The sequence below is a fragment of the Engystomops pustulosus genome, chromosome 6 (assembly GCF_040894005.1).
Source record: "Engystomops pustulosus chromosome 6, aEngPut4.maternal, whole genome shotgun sequence".
In the NCBI taxonomy this organism is placed as follows: Eukaryota; Metazoa; Chordata; class Amphibia; order Anura; family Leptodactylidae; genus Engystomops; species Engystomops pustulosus.
The window spans coordinates 106706961-106725539 of NC_092416.1; the positions used below are offsets into that span (position 1 = coordinate 106706961).

The window sequence follows — 18579 nt, forward strand, 5'->3', positions numbered from 1 at the left end:
CTACAATATGGCAGTTTTATGTGGATTTTGCACATCAGCTGTTACAATGTGCTACCGGTATGAATATGAAAAAAAGAGAAAAGTCCAGCTCACCTCCTTTTTATGGATGTGGTATGTCTCTCAATGCACAGAAAATTACCCCTAGGACTTTAGACACAATATAGATGAAAGGATTTCCAGCACTCCTGAGAGAACATTCCAGGTATAGCCTATATATAATAGCCTCGAGTCTTATAAAAGCTGTCATGGCGATCGACCATCATTCCACCAAGAACATCACGAGTAGTGACAGCCAAAGCAGCCTCCACCAAAAAGCCGATCAAATGGTTAGCAACAATCATGGGTGTTGCTATCTTGGAAGGAGAGGGTTAAGCCTGTGCCATTTTTTTCTTTCCAGTTTACGGCTGTCACTAGAGCATCTATAAGGTGCAAACAATTATCTTTGTCGGGTCATTTGAACTGTACTATAATTCATGATTGACCCTTCTGTTGTAGTTTTGATTAGTATTCATTGAGAAATTTGTACCATGTAAGTTCTTCTTTTTAATCAGAGCAAACAAGCTAACATTGCTCTTTGTGTATAAGTCTTTCTACACAGTCTTATACACCACAAAAAAGTGAATATTGCCTTGCTGTGTAATATTTTCCACTTCTATGTGAATAGACATAAAATATTATTCAATTCTAATGTTAGCGAATATAATGTTATGGCTAATTGGTGTATGTTTGTCTCAGGGACATTGCATTTGAGGTAAAATTACCTCAACTGATAATTATTTGGAAATGTATTTTGCAGGTTTAAGAGGAGCAATTCCATATGCCCTCAGCCTTCACTTGGAGCTGGAACCAATGGAGAAACGTCAGTTGATTGGCACCACTACTATTATCATTGTGCTCTTCACCATCTTGTTGCTAGGTGGAGGCACCATGCCACTCATCCGACTCATAGACATTGAAGATTCAAAAGCTCGAAAGAAAAGTAGGAAAGACGTCAACTTAAGCAAGACTGAAAAAATGGTGCGTAAGTATTTTTGTTGAATGGTCAGTGGCAGTGCCTTTTTTCACATTAACATTAAATGTCTATATCAGGATCAGGATAGGCTGTTCATTAATTGTGTATGAGGGCCTACTGGTTCACCCCCTGGAGAGATCAGATTCACATTTGTCTATTGCGAGAACAAGTTTAGTATAACGATTATTACTAAAAAGAAAATTAAGATAATAATAAATAATAATTCTTTATTTATATAGCGCACACAGATTACGCATCGCTGCACAAAGCATGTCAAATTGATCCACTCATCCGACCACCTTGGGTACGGTACCCAAACCAGAGATCAGAGACACCACATTGTAGAAAGGGAAAGAACGGTCCAGAACTCCAGCGTCAGGATAAAATTCTTCATATTTTTATTATATCCATTAAAACAGGGTAATGATACAAAGCACCACAAGCAGCACACAACCAACATGTTTCGACATTGTATCATTGCCCTTTTTTAATAGATATAATAAAAATATGAAGAATTTTAGGACCGCTCTTTCCCTTTCTACAATGAACACTACTTATTTCCCTTATTATAAATTCAATATACTACTTTTCCCTGGACACAACGGCACTGACAGGAGTAATTTCCCACCTCTTCTAGGGACAGGAAGTTGTTAAGTTGTGCCATTCTGCCTGAGGTAGGGAGCAAGGCTTCAAAGATGTTGGTGCCTCTCCCGGTCTACTGGCTATAAGCCACTCTTGGAGGGCAACCTGGGCAGCTGGGTTGCCTTTGGGTTCCTCAGGAGGCCGGCATGGTCGCGGCTTTACATGAGCTCACGTGGGTCAACGTTGGCTCGTTTGTCTTTCCTCTTCCTGGTACCGAGGCTGGGTCATGGGAACAGAGCTTGTTTTTACAGTATTCAGACAATAGTGCATCAACTTATCATTTTAAACAGTACATGAACATATGTGATCAAGTGATCTATTAGTAAAAAGACATATAATTCACTAAAATATGCACCATCTTGGAGAAGGGTAACATACTATCACATTAATTGGAAGACCCATAGAGTATTTGAGGCTACTCAGCTGTCATCTTGAGTAAGGGAGAATGTCATCCGTTGTCCCTACCTTTCATATCATAAATAAAAGAAATGTAAGTCTATGGCGATCTACATATGGCAATCTTAACCCCTTCCCGACATTTGACGTACTATTACTGCATGGCGGGAGGTGCGTTCCCGCAAAATGCAGTAATAGTACGTCAAGCTTCTGGAGCCGGCGCCAGAAGCTGCGGGTGTCGGCTATATATTATAGCCGACACCTGCCTCTAACACCCGCGAGATTTCTCCGATCCCGGGTGTTAACCCCTAATGCGTGGGCATTTAGCTGGAATCAGACCCCCTCGCGGCGCTTACTGGGGGGGACTGCCGGTGCCCGGGGCTGCGCGATCCTCCTGCCGGGAGCCGGGTCCTGCCTTCTGGCAGGACCCGGCTGTGACACACTGAGCATGCGCAGCATGCTCTGTGTGTCACATAATACAGTGTAATACATCTGTATTACACTGTATTAGGTGAAGAATAGCTTGAACAAGTGATCAATGGATCACTTGTTGAAGCTAACCTGTAAAAGTAAAGAAAAAAGGTAAAAAAAACACTAATAACACACTTTTGAATAAAATAATTAATTAAATAAAGTTCAAGTTCCCCTAAACACAAACATTCCCTATACACATCTAATCAAGTGAAAAAACCTGAAAATTTCCAAAATACCCCACATATTTGGTATCGCCGCGTCCGTAACAATCTGTACAATAAGGCAGAAACATTATTGGACCCGTACGGTGAACACCGTAATAACAAAACGCGAAAAATGTAAATTTTCATAAAAAACCTTCACAAAAATGTTCCAAAAAGTGATAAAAAAAAAGTTATGTGCACCAAAATGGTACCACTGAAAAGGACAACTCAACACGTAAAAAATATTCCGTAAACTAGCACTGTCAACAAAAAAATATTAAAGTTATATCCTGGAAAGATGGCGATGCAAAAACACATGAGATTTCCTTTATATTTGTTTTTTCCTGTAAAATATATATTAAAAAAACTATATAAATGAGGTATCACCATAATCGTAGTGATCTAGAGAATAAAAATATTATAGTATTTTTAGTGTACGGTGTACGACCCCCAAAATATACAAAAAAAAAGAACCCAAAATTGACAATTTTCTTTTCCTCCATACATTCAAGAGTTAATAAAATCTCATCAAAAAGCTACAGACCCACTAAAATGAAGTATTTGTAAAGTGCATCTCATGTCGCAAAAAATAAGCCTTTATATGTCCAAATTGCCAAAAAAATAAAGATTGTATAGCCATTATAAAGTGACAATGCATAATCTGCTCTGAATGGCGCAGCTCCCCTTCGATGCCCTGGCGTGTGCCCATACAGCAGGTTACCACCACATATGGGGTATTACTATACACAGGAGAAATTGGGTATCAAATTTTGTGGAGCATTTTGGTCTTTTATCCACTGAGAATTTGTACATTTTATGAAAAACACATTAATTTAGTAAAAAAAAAAAAATTTCAAAATTGCATCCGATTTTGTTATAACCCATGTAAACCAATTAAAGGGTTAACAAACTTCATAAAAGTTGTTTTACGTACGTTGAGGGGTGTAGTTTCTATAATGGGGTAATTTATGGGGTTTAACTTTTATTTAGGCCTCTCAAAGTGACTTCAAACCTGAGCAGGTCCCTCAATAGCAGGATTTTGCTTTTTTTATGAAAATGTGAAAAATCGCACCTAACGTTCAAAGCCCCATAACAGATTACAAAAATGATAGTATGTATAAAAAACCACGGAGGTATAAAGTAGACATTTGGTGAATGTGAGTTATTATGTTTTCTGGTGTTATGACTCATGTGTGGAAAAAGTAGAACATTTTGAATTTCGAAAATTGAGAATTTTTCCACATTTTCACCAAATATCTGATTTTCTCATAAATAAATGCAAAACATACCACCAAAATTTTGTAACTAACGTGAAGTACAATGTGTCACGAGAAAACAATTTCAAAATCACTTGGATATGTTAAAGCGTTTCAAAGTTATAACCACTTATAGTGACACAGGGCAGATTTGAAAAAATGGGCCGTGTCAGGAAGGTGAAAAGTGGCTTCAGCGTTAAGGGGTTAAAGATAGCCAAGACATATCACAAAAGATGAGACAAAACTAGTTACTATATCATTATAACGGGAGAAATCTTAAACTCGCATCTGGATTATATCCCATACACGGTATCTATCAGGTAACAAAAGAGCCTGGTAACAGACTAACCACAAAATGTGGGCTGTAAACTCTAAGCAAACCTAAAGACACCTGTGTCCAAAGAATGTGTGTAACTAACAAGGGGTACATTCATAAAAAATGCACACCATGCAGAAAAGGAGAAACACTCCGATTCGCAGTGGAAATATCCTCATTTCCAACTGCAGAAATAGTTTTGTTCTTCCCCACTAGTGGACAACCAAAAAGCAAAGCCCTAGTGGTCAGTATGTACCTATAGCAATATGAAACAATGATTATAAAGCGAGTATAGTGATCTATAAATTGTCAACCTCAAATTGTCAACCTCATTTAAATCAAAGAGTAGGGAGACCGGGCTATGTATGGGTCAGTCTAATCTGTGTCCTAATATGGACTATCAGCATCATATGAAAGTGAAGGGTATTGTTTATTATATACCTCAGATCTGCAACTCCAACTCCAGTAATCAAAATAAACAAAAATATCATAGGAGATCCTTTTATTGAAAAAAAGTGCTATGCCATAGGAGGGGTCCACGACGGTGTCCAGTATACTGTGATGGTGACCTTCCACCATGACCACCAGGATATTCCTCAGAGGACCCACACTCTCTGTTGGAAATATGACATGATGTGGCTTGAGACAGTTTAAGGGTCTTTGTGGATAGAGGAAGAACTAAGCCATAAATGCCTACATTGCCCCTAATAAAGATTGCAGAGACAGCTGCATGTGATAACAATGGACTGTGCTATTACACCTGCATGCCATTGCCCCCTGGACATTATTCCAGATCCTGTGGGAAACAAAGACTCAAGTTACTTGTCCTGCAAGTTGTGTGATGAGAATGTGTTGACTCTACATCATCATTGGATTGGCCAAGACAGTGGTGGAGGTGGGATGATGGGCAATGTGTGTGAGCTATGTGTGTGTGTATATAACATGGTATACAGATCTTTAGAGAGAGCACTTCCTCCCCACCATCTCTCTGTCCCTTAGTTAGTTTACCCTCTATGTGTATTCCCCTGTATTGTACCCTTAATAAATCCCCTATAAAGATCCATTGAATATTGTTGTTAATTTAATATTAACTGGCACCCCAAAACCAAGCAGATTTTACATTGTAAAATTGTTGTTTATAACTTTCATTTTCAAAATGTTTAACCCGAGGGCTAGGGGTAGAGGACGAGGGCGGGGACGTGGGCGACCAACTACTGCAGGGGTCAGAGGACGTGGTCCTGGGCGGGGTGAGACACCACCTGCTGATGAGGGAGCAGGGGAACGCCGCAGAGCTACACTCCCTAGGTTCATGTTTGAAGTTACTGGGACTCGTGGTAGAGCACTGTTGAGGCCAGAACAGTGCGAACAGGTGATGTCGTGGATTGCCGACAATGCTTCGAGCAATTTGTCCACCAGTCAGTCTTCCACGCAGTCCACCCATGTCACCGAAATCGGCACTCCTCCAGCTCCTGCACCTCAGCCTCCTCCCCCCCAGTCTGCCCCCTCCCAGGAAAATTTGGCATTTGAACCGGCATACTCTGAGGAACTGTTTTCTGGACCTTTCCCACAGTCACAAACCACTTGTCCGGTTGCTGCTGAGCAATTTTCCGATGCCCAGGTTTTCCAACAGTCGCAGTCTGTGGGTGATGATGACCTTCTTGACGTAGTGGAAGAAGTGTGTAAAGAGGTGTCCAACGATGAGGAGACACGGTTGTCAGACAGTGGTGAAGTTGTTGTCAGGGCAGGAAGTCCGAGGGGGGAGCAGACTGAGGGATCGGAGGATGATGAGGTGACAGACCCAAGCTGGGTTGAGAGGCCGGGTGAACACGGTGCTTCTGAGACGGAGGAGAGTCCTCGACCAGAACAGGTTGGAAGAGGCAGTGGTGGGGCCAGACGGAGAGGCAGGGCCAGAGCAGGTGCATCAGCGCCAAATGTGTCACGTAGTGAAGCTCCCGTGGCGAGGGCTCCCGCGGCGAGGGCTAGATTTTCAGAAGTCTGGAGGTTCTTTAAGGAAACACCGGATGACCGACGGACTGTGGTGTGCAACCTTTGCCAAACCAGGATCAGCAGGGGTTCCACCACTACTAGCTTAACTACCACCAGTATGCGCAGGCATATGAATGCTAAACACCCCACTCAGTGGCACCAAGCCCGTTCACCTCCGGCCGTGCACACCACTGCTCCTTCCCCTGTGTCAGCTGATAGTCAGCCCCCTGCCCAGGACCCTGGCACACAAACCCCATCGTCACCTCCACGATCCTCCACAGCATCCACCAGCGTTCAGCTCTCTATACCCCAGACGCTGGAGCGGAAACGGAAATATAGTGCAACCCACCCGCACGCCCAAGCCCTTAATGTCCACATTTCCAGATTGCTTAGCCTGGAGATGCTGCCCTATAGGCTAGTAGAGACCGATGCCTTTCGCAACCTCATGGCGGCGGCCGCCCCTCGGTATTCGGTCCCCAGCCGCCACTGATTTTGCCGATGTGCCGTCCCAGCCCTGCACCAGCACGTGTCAGACAACATCATCCGTGCCCTGACCAACGCCGTTTCTGACAAGGTCCACCTGACCACGGACACGTGGACGAGTGCTGCCGGGCAGGGCCACTATATATCGCTGACGGCTGGTCATATACTGCCGACGCCGAGGATTGCGGGGCCTACCTTGGTCCAGGTCTTTCAGGCCTACTATGCCTCCTCCTCCTCCCACCCCTCCTCCACCTCCTCCTCCGAACTACCATCCGTGGGCATGGCACCATCAGTCGCTAGCTCTAGGCACAGCAGCAGTGCCGTCGCTAAGCGACAGCAGGCGGTGCTCAAACTGCTGAGCCTAGGCGATAAAAGGCACACCGCCCAAGAACTATTACAGGGCATCACGGCGCAGACTGATCTGTGGCTGGCACCGCTGAAGCCAGGCATGGTTGTGTGTGACAACGGCCGTAACCTGGTGGCGGCTCTGCAACTCGGCAGACTGACACATGTGCCATGCCTGGCCCATGTGTTAAATCTGATAGTTCAGCGTTTCCTCAAGACATACCCCAATCTGTCTGATTTGCTCACGAAGGTGCGCCGCATCTGTGCGCATTTCAGGAAGTCCAGCACAGATGCTGCCACTCTCAGGGCAGGGCAGCGCAGCGCCGCCTCCAACTGCCCGCTCACCGACTGTTGTGCGACGTGCCCACGAGGTGGAATTCAACATTAACCATGTTATCCAGAGTTTACCAGCAGCGCAGAGCGATTGTAGACTGCCAGATGTCAACTTCCACCAGAACTGGTAGTCAGGTCAGTCAGCTTCCTCAAGTCTACAATGAGGAGTGGACGTGGATGTCTGATATCTGTCAGGTGCTGAGTAACTTTGAGGAGTCAACACAGATGGTCAGTGGCGATGCCGCCATCATCAGCCTCACCATCCCGCTGCTTGGCCTGTTGAAAAACTCTCTGGTCAGCATGAAGTCGGAAGCTTTGCGCTCGTCACAAGAGACGGGGGAAGAAGATTCCCTTGTTGATAGCCAAAGCACCCTCAGGTCTGTTTCTCAGCGCATATCGGAGGAGGTGGAGGAGGATGAGGAGGAAGAGGAGGAGAATGTTGGCGAGACACAAGAGGAGAGCATTGCTCAGACCTTCACTGTTCAGCGTGTATGGGCAGAAGAAGAGGAGTTGGAGGAGGAGGAGATGGACAGTCAGGCCTGTGAGGGGAGTGAATTCTTGAGAGTTGGGACTCTGGCGCATATGGCAGATTTCATGCTAGGCTGCCTATCCCGTGACCCTCGCGTTCAAAGAATTTATTCCAGCACCGATTACTGGGTATTCACTCTCCTGGACCCACGGTACAAGCAAAATCTTTCCACTCTCATCCCTGGAGAGGAAAGGAGTGTGAGAATGCATGAATACCAGCAGGCCCTGGTGCACAAGCTGAAACAGTATTTCCCTTCTGACAGCGCTAGCGGCAGAGTGCGTAGTTCTGCGGGACAAGTAGCGAGGGAGAGTAGGCGAGCAGGCAGCTTGTCCAGCACTGGCAAGGGTACGCTTTACAAGGCTTTTGCCAGCTTTATGTCACCCCAGCAAGACACTGTCACCTGTCCCCAGTCTCGGCAGAGTAGGGCTGATCTTTACAGAAAGATGGTGAGGGAGTACGTAGCTGACCATACCATCGTCCTAAATGATCACACAGCTCCCTACAACTACTGGGTTTCAAAGCTGGACATGTGGCACGAACTGGCGCTGTACGCCTTGGAGGTTCTTGCCTGCCCTGCCGCTAGCGTGTTGTCCGAGCGGGTTTTCAGTGCAGCTGGTGGCATCATCACCGATAAGCGTACACGCCTGTCGACTGACAGCGCTGACAGGCTGACGCTTATTAAGATGAATAAAGCCTGGATTTCTCATAATTTCCAATCTCCACCAGGTGAAGGAAGCTCAACCTGAATAATTTATGCACTCCTCCTCCTCATTTTCCTCCTTCTCCTCCTCTTTGTACACTAAAGCAGAGGAAACTGGCTATTTTTTGACAGGGCCCACTGGCTCTAGCTATAGTACTTTATGCATTTAATTTTTCTGGAGGGCCACCTACCCGGTCCTCTGTTTTAAACAATTTTTGGGAGTGCCACATACAGGCACTCAATCTATTCAATTTTTCTGGAGGGCCACCTACCCGGTCCTCTGTTTTAAACAATTTTTGGGACTGCCACATACAGAAACTCAATCTATTCAATTTTTCTGGAGGGCCACCTACCTGCTCCTCTGGTTTGAAAACTTTTTTGGACTGCCACATACAGGCACTCAATCTATTTCATTTTTCTGGAGGGCCACCTACCTGCTCCTCTGGTTTGAAAACTTTTTTGGACTGCCACATACAGGCACTCAATCTATTTCATTTTTCTGGAGGGCCACCTACCTGCTCCTCTGGTTTAAAAACTTTTTTGGACTGCCAAATACAGGCACTCAATCTATTTCATTTTTCTGGAGGGCCACCTACCTGCTCCTCTGGTTTGAAAACTTTTTTGGACTGCCACATACAGGCACTCAATCTATTTAATTTTTCTGGAGGGCCACCTACCTGCTCCTCTGGTTTGAAAACTTTTTTGGACTGCCACATACAGGCACTATCCAAATTAAATTGTCTCCATAGCAGCCTCCACACGTTGTCTCCATTGCTACCTCCAAAAGTCGTCCATATAGCTGCCTCCATACATCGTCCCCTTATCAAACGAGGTGTGTCAGGCAGAAATTTGGGTTGTTTTCATGGATTCCACATCAAAGTTGTTAACTTTGTCGCCACCCTGCTGTGTAATCCACAAAATATACTGGCAAACTTTTACCATTTACGTATAGTATTTCAGCGCTTTTTGCGCATCTGTTTACATTCCCCTCACCCCCCATATCCCAAAATTATAAGAACGCTACTACACTTAACTTGGTGGAGGCTGGGACCGAGTCTGACCATGGGGCTGGTCATATACTGCCGACGCAGAGGATTGCGGGGCCTACCTCGGTCCAGGTCTCAAAGGCCTACTATACCTCCTCCTCCTCCCACCCCTCCTCCACCTCCTCTTCCTCCGAATTACCATCCGTGGGCATGGCGCCATCAGTCGGTAGCTCTAGGTACAGCAGCAGTGCCGTCGCTAAGCGACAGCAGGCGGTGCTCAAACTGCTGAGCCTAGGCGATAAAAGGCACACCGCCCAAGAGCTATTACAGGGCATTCCACATCAAACTTGTTAACTTTGTCGCCACCCTGCTGTGTAATCCACAAAATATACTGGCAAACTTTTATCATTTACCGATATTATTTCAGCGCTTCTTGCGCATCTGTTTACATTCCCCTCACCCGCCATATCCCAAACTTATAAGAACGCTACTACACTTGATCTTATACAAAAGGTTCTTATTAGTGCTGTTTGGGGAGTAGCCTAGAGACAGGGGCTTAGATTGGCGAAAGCTCGCCTGGAAGCGGAGCGCCAGCTCCATCCCAAGATCCAACTAACATAGTTTTAACTGCAGCACCTTTAATCTACTACTAGTTCACTGCCTCCATACATGGTCCCCTTATCAAACGAGCTGTGTCAGGCAGAATTTTGGGTTGTTTTCATGGCTTCCACATCAAACTTGTTAACTTTGTCGCCACCCTGCTGTGTAATCCACAAAATATACTGGCAAACTTTTATCATTTACCGATTTTATTTGAGCGCTTCTTGCTCACCTCCTTTGGTTCCTCTCTGCCACCCATTGGTTTTAAGCCTGAGTCCATTTGGGGTATGTTGCCAAGACACTCTCTAGCCTGCCGCTGCCTCTGCATGCCGTCCCCTATAGCAGTGATGGCAAACCTTTTAGACACCGAGTGCCCAAACTACAACCAAAACCCACATATTTTTCGCAAAGTGCCAATGCGACAAATTAAGCAGTAACTTATTACCTGCTCTTTCACAGGTTTAAATTGTAATGGCACCCGAGGACACCATAACAGTAGAAAGGAGAAGAAGAAGTCTGGATCATCATTGTAGCTTCCTTCTGGGGTCCCGGGCTGTCTGGGACTGCAAGAGGCCTTGAGTCCTGTCTGGCAAATTCTACCCTGGGGTGATGGCAAGGGTGCCCATAAAGAGGGCTCTGAGTGCCACCTCTGGCACCCGTGCCATAGGTTCGCCACCACTGCCCTATAGTGTCAGGGTCAATTATTGGATGTTTTAGATGCTATCTAGCTTCATTCTGTCACTCTGTCATGGCCATGCTGTTGCCCATAATTTTGGCATAATGGTGCGTTTAAGCAGCCTCAGAGGCATCCATGCATGCTGCCCCTGCTGTTTCCTGTCCATTTCCGTGGTGTTTCCATCCTTTTCTGAGGTTTCCAGGTGTTTGGCCAAGCTTCCCTGTGCAGAGCCTTGGTCCCCTTGAAAAATGCTCGTGTCTCCCATTGACTTAAATGGGGCTCGTTATTCGAGACGAGCACTCGAGCATCGGGAAAAGTTCGTCTCGAATAACGAGTACCCGAGCATTTTAGTGCTCGCTCATCTCTACTAATCACCCTTTAGAGTAGGTGTCCTTCATCTAATCTTACTTGTGTACAATAAAATATAATATACAATGTAGTCATGTAGCTGAGACATTAATTACTATATGTTTAGGCATCCATGGAGACAGACACATATAGATTAAGAAAAATTAAAAATAAAAAAAAAATGCAAACTGAATGCTGCTTTTAATACCCTATGGTTTTCATTTAGATGCTTTACTGGTATAAAGGAGCGTGCAGTTTGTTTTAGAAAATTTAAATTAAGTTGCCAGTGAGACAAATGTATCAAAGAAAACCTTAAATTAAAAAAAAATTAAATATTTATGTGAATTCACTATAGTCCGCCCCTTTGGTACTGCATTACTCTCTAAAACCATGCCCCTTTGGTACCACAAAATGGTACCAAACACTGTATAAAAAAAATAATAATAATACTTGAATCAAGAAAAAAAAATGCTCCATTTAAAAAAATGGGGGAGAAAAAAAAAATCCAACATTCCTGAGCATCAGGAACAAAAAAATGTGTATTGACACAGTTTACATACTACATTTAACAGAACAAAAAACAGACAACATAAAACAATGAGAGCTACTTCAGCTTCTACACATCTTAGGGTGGGACAGCAGGCAGTTTCCAATCCATCTTCTGTCAATGATTAAGTAAGGTCATCTATGGGACAAGATAAACAACAGACATAGCACAAAAAACAACAAATACATTACACACAGGACCTACACATCACAATGGGATGTTACTACATATTTTTAATTGTTTGCAAACAATTAACCCTCATAAATTTTGAGCTCATTACACCACGTGGTTTTATTTGTAAAGACATCAAACAATATCTTTCACATACTATTTTTTAATGACCTGTAAACAAAAATGTCAATATTAATAACTTGTTTCTTCAGCCAACCACCTTGTTGCCTAAAACAAAAACACAATGAGTTATCACACAAACAATACTCAAAACAGATATGTAAAACACAAGATCAAAGAATGGAGCCTGTAGAAACAAAACAAAGCGTTAATTTCTTTGTCCTGGAGTCATGTGACAAAAGAAATCCAGTCTACAAGAGAAAGAAAACATCGTTAGAAACCTTGCAATTCATACCATTAACACAATTCCAAATCTATTCATTCACAATGTGTATTGGTATATCCACACATTAATAAGCCATGCTGCTGTTATACTGTGCAGTGTTTATTAGCAGGGGGAGAGCAATCTGTGACCAGCTCCAGAATAGCCAGAATGGCAGCCCTGCCCATGGATTGTACACTGGGACATTAGCACCTTCCTTGTGCCCTTTGCAGTGAGGGGGAGGCTGTTCATTCTTATCCCTGTGTATATTGGGAATCTTATTTGCATGTGATGCGTTCTCCTCACATGTCTCTGTATGGCTAGTCCCAGGAGGTGGCATGGCCTCCTCACATGTCTCTATGTGGCTACTTCCAGGAGGTGCCATGGCCTCCTCACATGTCTCTGTGATAACTTTGTTCTGGTCGGTCTCGGGCTCAATGGCATCAATTTCTGTATACAATGAATTATAATGTGTGCATTATTTACATTACAGAAACGTTTAATATGTCCTGGCCTCCCACATCCATAGCAATACCTGACATGTCTCGTCCTCCTTGCTCTGTACTCTGTAGACAGATATCCTGATGGTTCATCCCTATTGTTAGACTCATCACACCAGTCCCTAAGTATATTAATAAAGTTCTCTAGAGATGTGGCATTCCTCAGGCCAATTTTTGTGGTGTAATCCACATTACACTGATTTGCCATTGAATAGAGGAAATCAGAGTCATCCTGAGACATATCCGGGCAGTTGTAAACACTCCTAAATAAGGTCAGGTACTTGTTACAGAAGATAAGGGGGTCATCACCTGTCCTGAACCTATATCTTCTCAGGGTATTCTCACCCCTTATGTCTCTCCCTCCCATGATACGCTGCAATTCCTTCCTTCTTAAGTCTGCACCACAATCCTCATCTCCCATGTGTGTATATGACAACTGTGCGGCCAGAGGCCCAGGAAGCCATGCTTGGAGCAGAGCCCAGGCATCCTTATTACACAAGTTGTATTGCCTCACCACAGCTTCAAATTTATTAGATACAATTATTGGTGATTCATTTGTATCCCATTCTCCAATGACCTGACACAGATGTAGTCTATCTTGGATGGTGAGTGTTGGAGACTTATCTGCAGGTATTAGATTGTGTTCATCACTCCAACCCCCAGGTGTGACAATGCAAACATCTGCTTCTTTATGGCACTTATGGTTTTGTACTTGGAGGGACCGGATCTGCTCTTCTTGTTTACACAGTTGGGCCATTGTTTCAGACAACTGACCCTTTAGTGAGGTAATTATCATGTCCCTCTGATGGATCTCCATTTCTAAGGACTGTATATGAGTTTCAGTAGACACAGAACTCAATCTACACTCATGTAGCTGCTTATCCAAATCTTCATTTCTTAAAGTCAGCTCATCCACCTTTGCTTGTAGATTATCCATCTCACTAGTTGTTTTAGCAGAAATTTCAATCACAGAGTCACTGATTCTGTCTATACTTTCCTTACATTGGAGCCTTTGTATGTACCAATTTACTTCCTTTACCTCATCCAATTCTTTCATCTTAATTAACATCATAATTTCATTGCCCAACCTTTCTTTCTTCCCTCTCTTACTGAGCACTTTCCTATCTAACTTCTCATTATGGGCCTTACGTTGCATCATCAGCTCCTTATATTGCTCCTCTAGTGAACCATCTGCACATGACTGGTAGCGAGCAGAGGAATACTTTTTCACAAACTTTTGAACAAGTTCCATCTCTGTTACCACAACACACACTGACAAACACACAAAATGACAAACTAAGCAAACACAGTTTGTGTAATTATCTACTATACTAACGTTCCGAAAGGTTACTTTACACACTGCTTACACCTTTATACTCATTCAACCTAGGAAATGTACAGCTATGTCCAGCAACAACTTTTTCCTACAACTTTACCTCTGTACACTAAAACACAACCGCCCACACACGTTAACCTAAAATCTCAACAAGCGACTTCCTATACAATCACATAAAATAACCTGGCTTATCAAAGATAGTAATGTAATATGAAAACTTGTTACTTACCAGGATTTTCTTTGTACCAAAGATGCAAATTCCGTTCATAGATTGAAATAGCGCAGATATGTTGACGTGGATTCTCTGTAGAATTTAAATTACAGGTCGAGACTCTCCATTTATAGTTCTTATCATTTATATATTTAAAAAATAATTTGGGATTATTTTGCTCTCCTTGGCAATATTTCTATCAATCTCTATTTTTGCAGCTTTTATCTGCTTTTTACAGGATTCATTCTTTGTCTACAATCCTGTAACGCCTCATCGCTCTTTTAGCACCTTAATCTTTCTTGCTTATTGTTCTCCTTGCAAGACCAGTTAACCACATTGGCTTTTTCTCGTTCCTCTTATGCTTTTAACCATATGGTATGTGTTTCTCACAGGCCTTTTTTAGAATATTTGTGACAATGTCCCATTTTTTGGGGGGTGCTTTTGTCTTTGAGTACATTGTCCCAGTTTATGCCTCTAATGTCTTCCTTTAGCTGCTGAAACTTTGCCCTCCTGAAGTTTAGAGTGTTTGTTACCCCTCCACTCTAAATGTGTAATACAAAATTAATGATATTGTGATCTCTATTACATAGGTTCCCCCAACATGTAATTTTGATACCCTGCCAGTTCTGTTGGTTAGGACAAGGTCCTGCAGTGCCTCCCCTCTTGTTTAATCCTGAACTAGTTGCGACAAGTAATTGCTTTTGGTTGTTGACAAAAACCTGCTACCTTTAAAGGACCAGCGGCCCCCAGTCTATTTCGGGGTAATTGAAGTCCCCCATGATATGTACTTCACCATGCTTTGAAGCCTCATCCATTTGACTTATCAGAATTTACTTTGCTGCCTCCATTATATTTGAAGCCTTATAACAAACCCTAGTAATACTTTATTATTATTTTTCCTTCCCCTTATCTCCACCCATAGGGACTCCACATTTTAATTTGCGTCACCAATTTGGTTTCACCAATGTCATTTGCGTCACCAATGTCACAGGATAGGCTTGAAGCAAGATTTCACATGTAAACAAACCCATACCCCTTTATTTCTATAATCATTTCTAAGACTGTAACCATTTATAGTAACAGCCCAGTCATAGCGTATAGTCCAGCCATGTCTCAGTATGTCATATTTGCGCTCCAACATTAAGAATTCCAGTTCCTTCATTTCATTTGTGAGGTTCTGGCATTTGTATACATACACTTTATATGGTTTCCCTATTCCTATTTCCTTTCTTATTCCACAATCTTATTCCAGCCCCCTTGCTCTCCCATGTACAATAACTCTTCTCAGTACCCTATCTTCACTGCCTTTTTGCCCGGCGCAAGTGTAGTTGCCCCCCAAGTCTCTAGTTTTTACAATCCTCCAACCTTCTAGCCCTTTTTTCCTCAAAACAGCTGCACCCTGCCCATTGCCATGCATCCCATCACTACTGTAGAGACTGTAGCCGAGAGAAAAGTCAGCCCAGTTCTCCATGAACCTAAAGCCCTCCTTCCTACACCAACTTTTGAGACACTTATTTAGTCTCCCGCTGCCTTTCTTGTGTGGCATGTGGTACAGGTAGTTTTCAGAGAAAACTACCTTTGAAGTCTTTGCCCTGAGCTTAAGTTCTAAATCCATGAAATTAATTTGTAAGGACCTTCCACCTACCTCTCACTTTGTCATAGGTGCCAATGTGGATCATGACCGCTGGATCCTCACCAGCCCCTCCCAGTAATCTGTCAACCCGATCTTCAGCATGCCGAACCTCAGCACCCGACAAACAGCACACTGTTTGGTATGCACCGTCTTTGGGTTACTCTTTTGGGTTACTCTGTCAGCTAGGTGGCTGTGTACTAATAGATCCCTAAGATTTTTCCCCCTAAGATAAGTGGCACTGGGGAAATATGTGATTACCTCCTTCAGGTCCTCGTCCTCCCTTAGTGAAGGCCAAAAAGTTCATAAGATATTCATCACCAGGGGGCGTGGCTTGACCAGGGATGTGATCGGACGCACGCTGAGGGAGCTCCGGTGACTTACTGCAGTATATCCTGTGTCCTGGCGTCACCGGTGAGCGAATCCCCGCGTGCAGCTGCCCCATCACACCCGGTACCCAGCGGGAGACACCAGATGCCGGCACCGACTGCCGCGACCCACGGCAAAGGAGAGAAGGGGAAGCAGCCGGAGCGCGCGGCCAAGATGGCGCCGCCGCGTGAAAGTACGCAGAAAGAGAGGAGCGAGGCGGCCGCAGCGCGGCTCAGCCAGTTTGCGCACACATCCCCCCGGGCATCCCCAAATGAGAACTTGGCCCCTGACAGCCCCAGCGCTGATACAGCAGATGAGGCAGCAGCAGCAGCCCCTCCAAACCCCAGTGTGTCACCCACCTCAGAGCCTCCCCAGGGGATCCACACTCCACATAAAGTACCTGCTCAGGATAAGAGCAGCTGCAACCCCACACAGTCTGCAGCAGCAGCAGATGAGCAGGAGAGGGCAGCAGCAGAGCCCACACTACAAGATGTTCTATCTGCTGTGGCTCTGTGTAACTCCAACCTTGATTTGCACATGGGGGGTCTTAAAGAAGAGCTCACATGCATGAGGCATGATATGTATAAGATTAATGAAAGAGTGAAGGAGATGGAGGGAAGGATTAGCAATGTGGAGGATGCTGTTCCACCTATGCAAAGAAATATAAGAAGATGTAACCAGAATGTTCGTGCACTATTTGACAAAACGGACGACCTGGAGAACAGGCTTAGAAGAAATAATGTCCGTCTAGAGGGGGTTCCAGAGAAAGCGGAGGGGAGAGATGCAGTGACTTTCTTTGAGCAGTGGCTAACTTCCACCTTTGGGCGCGACCAGCTAACACCAATGTTTGCCATTGAAAGAGCCCACAGGGTCCCGACTCGACCCCTGCCAGCAGGAGCGGCCCCCAGACCCATATTGATAAAACTTCTTCACTTCAGGGACCGTGATTTGATACTACGCCATGCGAGAAATAAACCAGATATCAAAATTGAGGGCCAAAGGGTCTCCTTCTACCCGGACTTTTCTTCTACTATTCAGAAACGGAGAGCCCTCTTTACTGACGTGAAAAGGAGACTGCGCTCGGCGCAGGTACCATATGCCATGCTATACCCATCAAGACTGCGGGTAGTAGCTTTGGGCGAGACCCACTTCTTCGACCAACCGAGGGAGGCCATGAACTGGCTTGATATCAATGAAGGCCGCATCCGGCGACCAGAAAGGAATTAACCCTGGGAAAAGCTGGAGTGTGTTTAATATTCTCCTCTCACAGGGGGGATGGGAGCTACCTACTCAGTTGCTGTAGTTAAGGTTCTTGGAGTTGAGTTGTTTTGATGCCAGGACTACACGTCTATTGTTATGCGCACCGGAGTAATCTACCTCGGATGATTCCTTGCTCACCAACAGGAACTTTCACAGCTACAAGGATCAGGATATTGGATACCCCGGTATATGGTATATGTTGTTTCTATGTTTGTCTTTGTCGGGAATGGGTAAGGGGGGTTGTTGTACCGGTACAATTCTAGCTAACTGTAAGGTCCATATGACTGCATCACGACTTAGGGAATCACTCATGCAACTGTCAATATATATAACCCTAGTAAGATATGGCGGATACATTTAATGTCATTGCATGGAATGTGAGGGGTATGGGAGATGCAAACAAGCGTTGCGCCGTGTCTCAGCTACTCAAAAAATACCAACCAGCAATTGTATGCCTGTCAGAGACACACTATACAGCTGACACTGTGGAAAAGTTCGGCCGGGCATGGGTAGGGCAGCAATTTCACTCTATATTTTCCACTCATGCAAGGGGAGTTAGTGTGCTCGTCCACAGGTCTATACCATTTCAGTGCTCTAGACAAGTTATTGATTCAGAGGGCAGGTATGTGTGTCTATTCCACATATGGGAATATCCCATACTTCTGGTAGCTATATGCATACCACCACCATACACGGCAGATGTACTAAAACAAATTTTACGTCTGGCTGCCATTTCACCCACATACTCAATCCTAATAGTAGGGGATTTCAATAACTACCTGAACCCGTTCCTAGATAAATTCCATCAGGGCACCATTGCCGAAACCACGCCTCACACTTCGCTGGCCAGGGTGTTGGGGGAGGTGGGGCTGTTGGACATTTGGAGAT

The 18579-nt window shown here is 44.4% G+C and overlaps 2 protein-coding genes across 4 annotated transcripts in view; one reads left to right on the top strand and one right to left on the bottom strand.

Annotated features, from left to right (window-relative positions):
- Positions 1 to 18579, top strand: part of SLC9A8 (solute carrier family 9 member A8) — a 508958-nt gene that overhangs the window by 473395 nt on the left and 16984 nt on the right. For all 3 annotated transcript variants that reach the window (XR_011847693.1, XR_011847692.1, XM_072110528.1), the window contains exon 14: positions 797 to 1017. Coding sequence is in view for 1 of the 3 variants with exons in the window: in XM_072110528.1 (XP_071966629.1) it covers positions 797 to 1017 (221 nt within the window). In the remaining 2 variants the exon portion in view is untranslated. The remainder of the gene's footprint in view (positions 1 to 796; positions 1018 to 18579) is intronic.
- Positions 12715 to 14254, bottom strand: LOC140065820 (posterior protein-like). The gene has a single exon (XM_072113380.1). The coding sequence runs from the start codon at positions 14135 to 14137 to the stop codon at positions 12743 to 12745; it is 1395 nt and encodes a 464-aa protein (XP_071969481.1). The 5' UTR covers positions 14138 to 14254; the 3' UTR covers positions 12715 to 12742.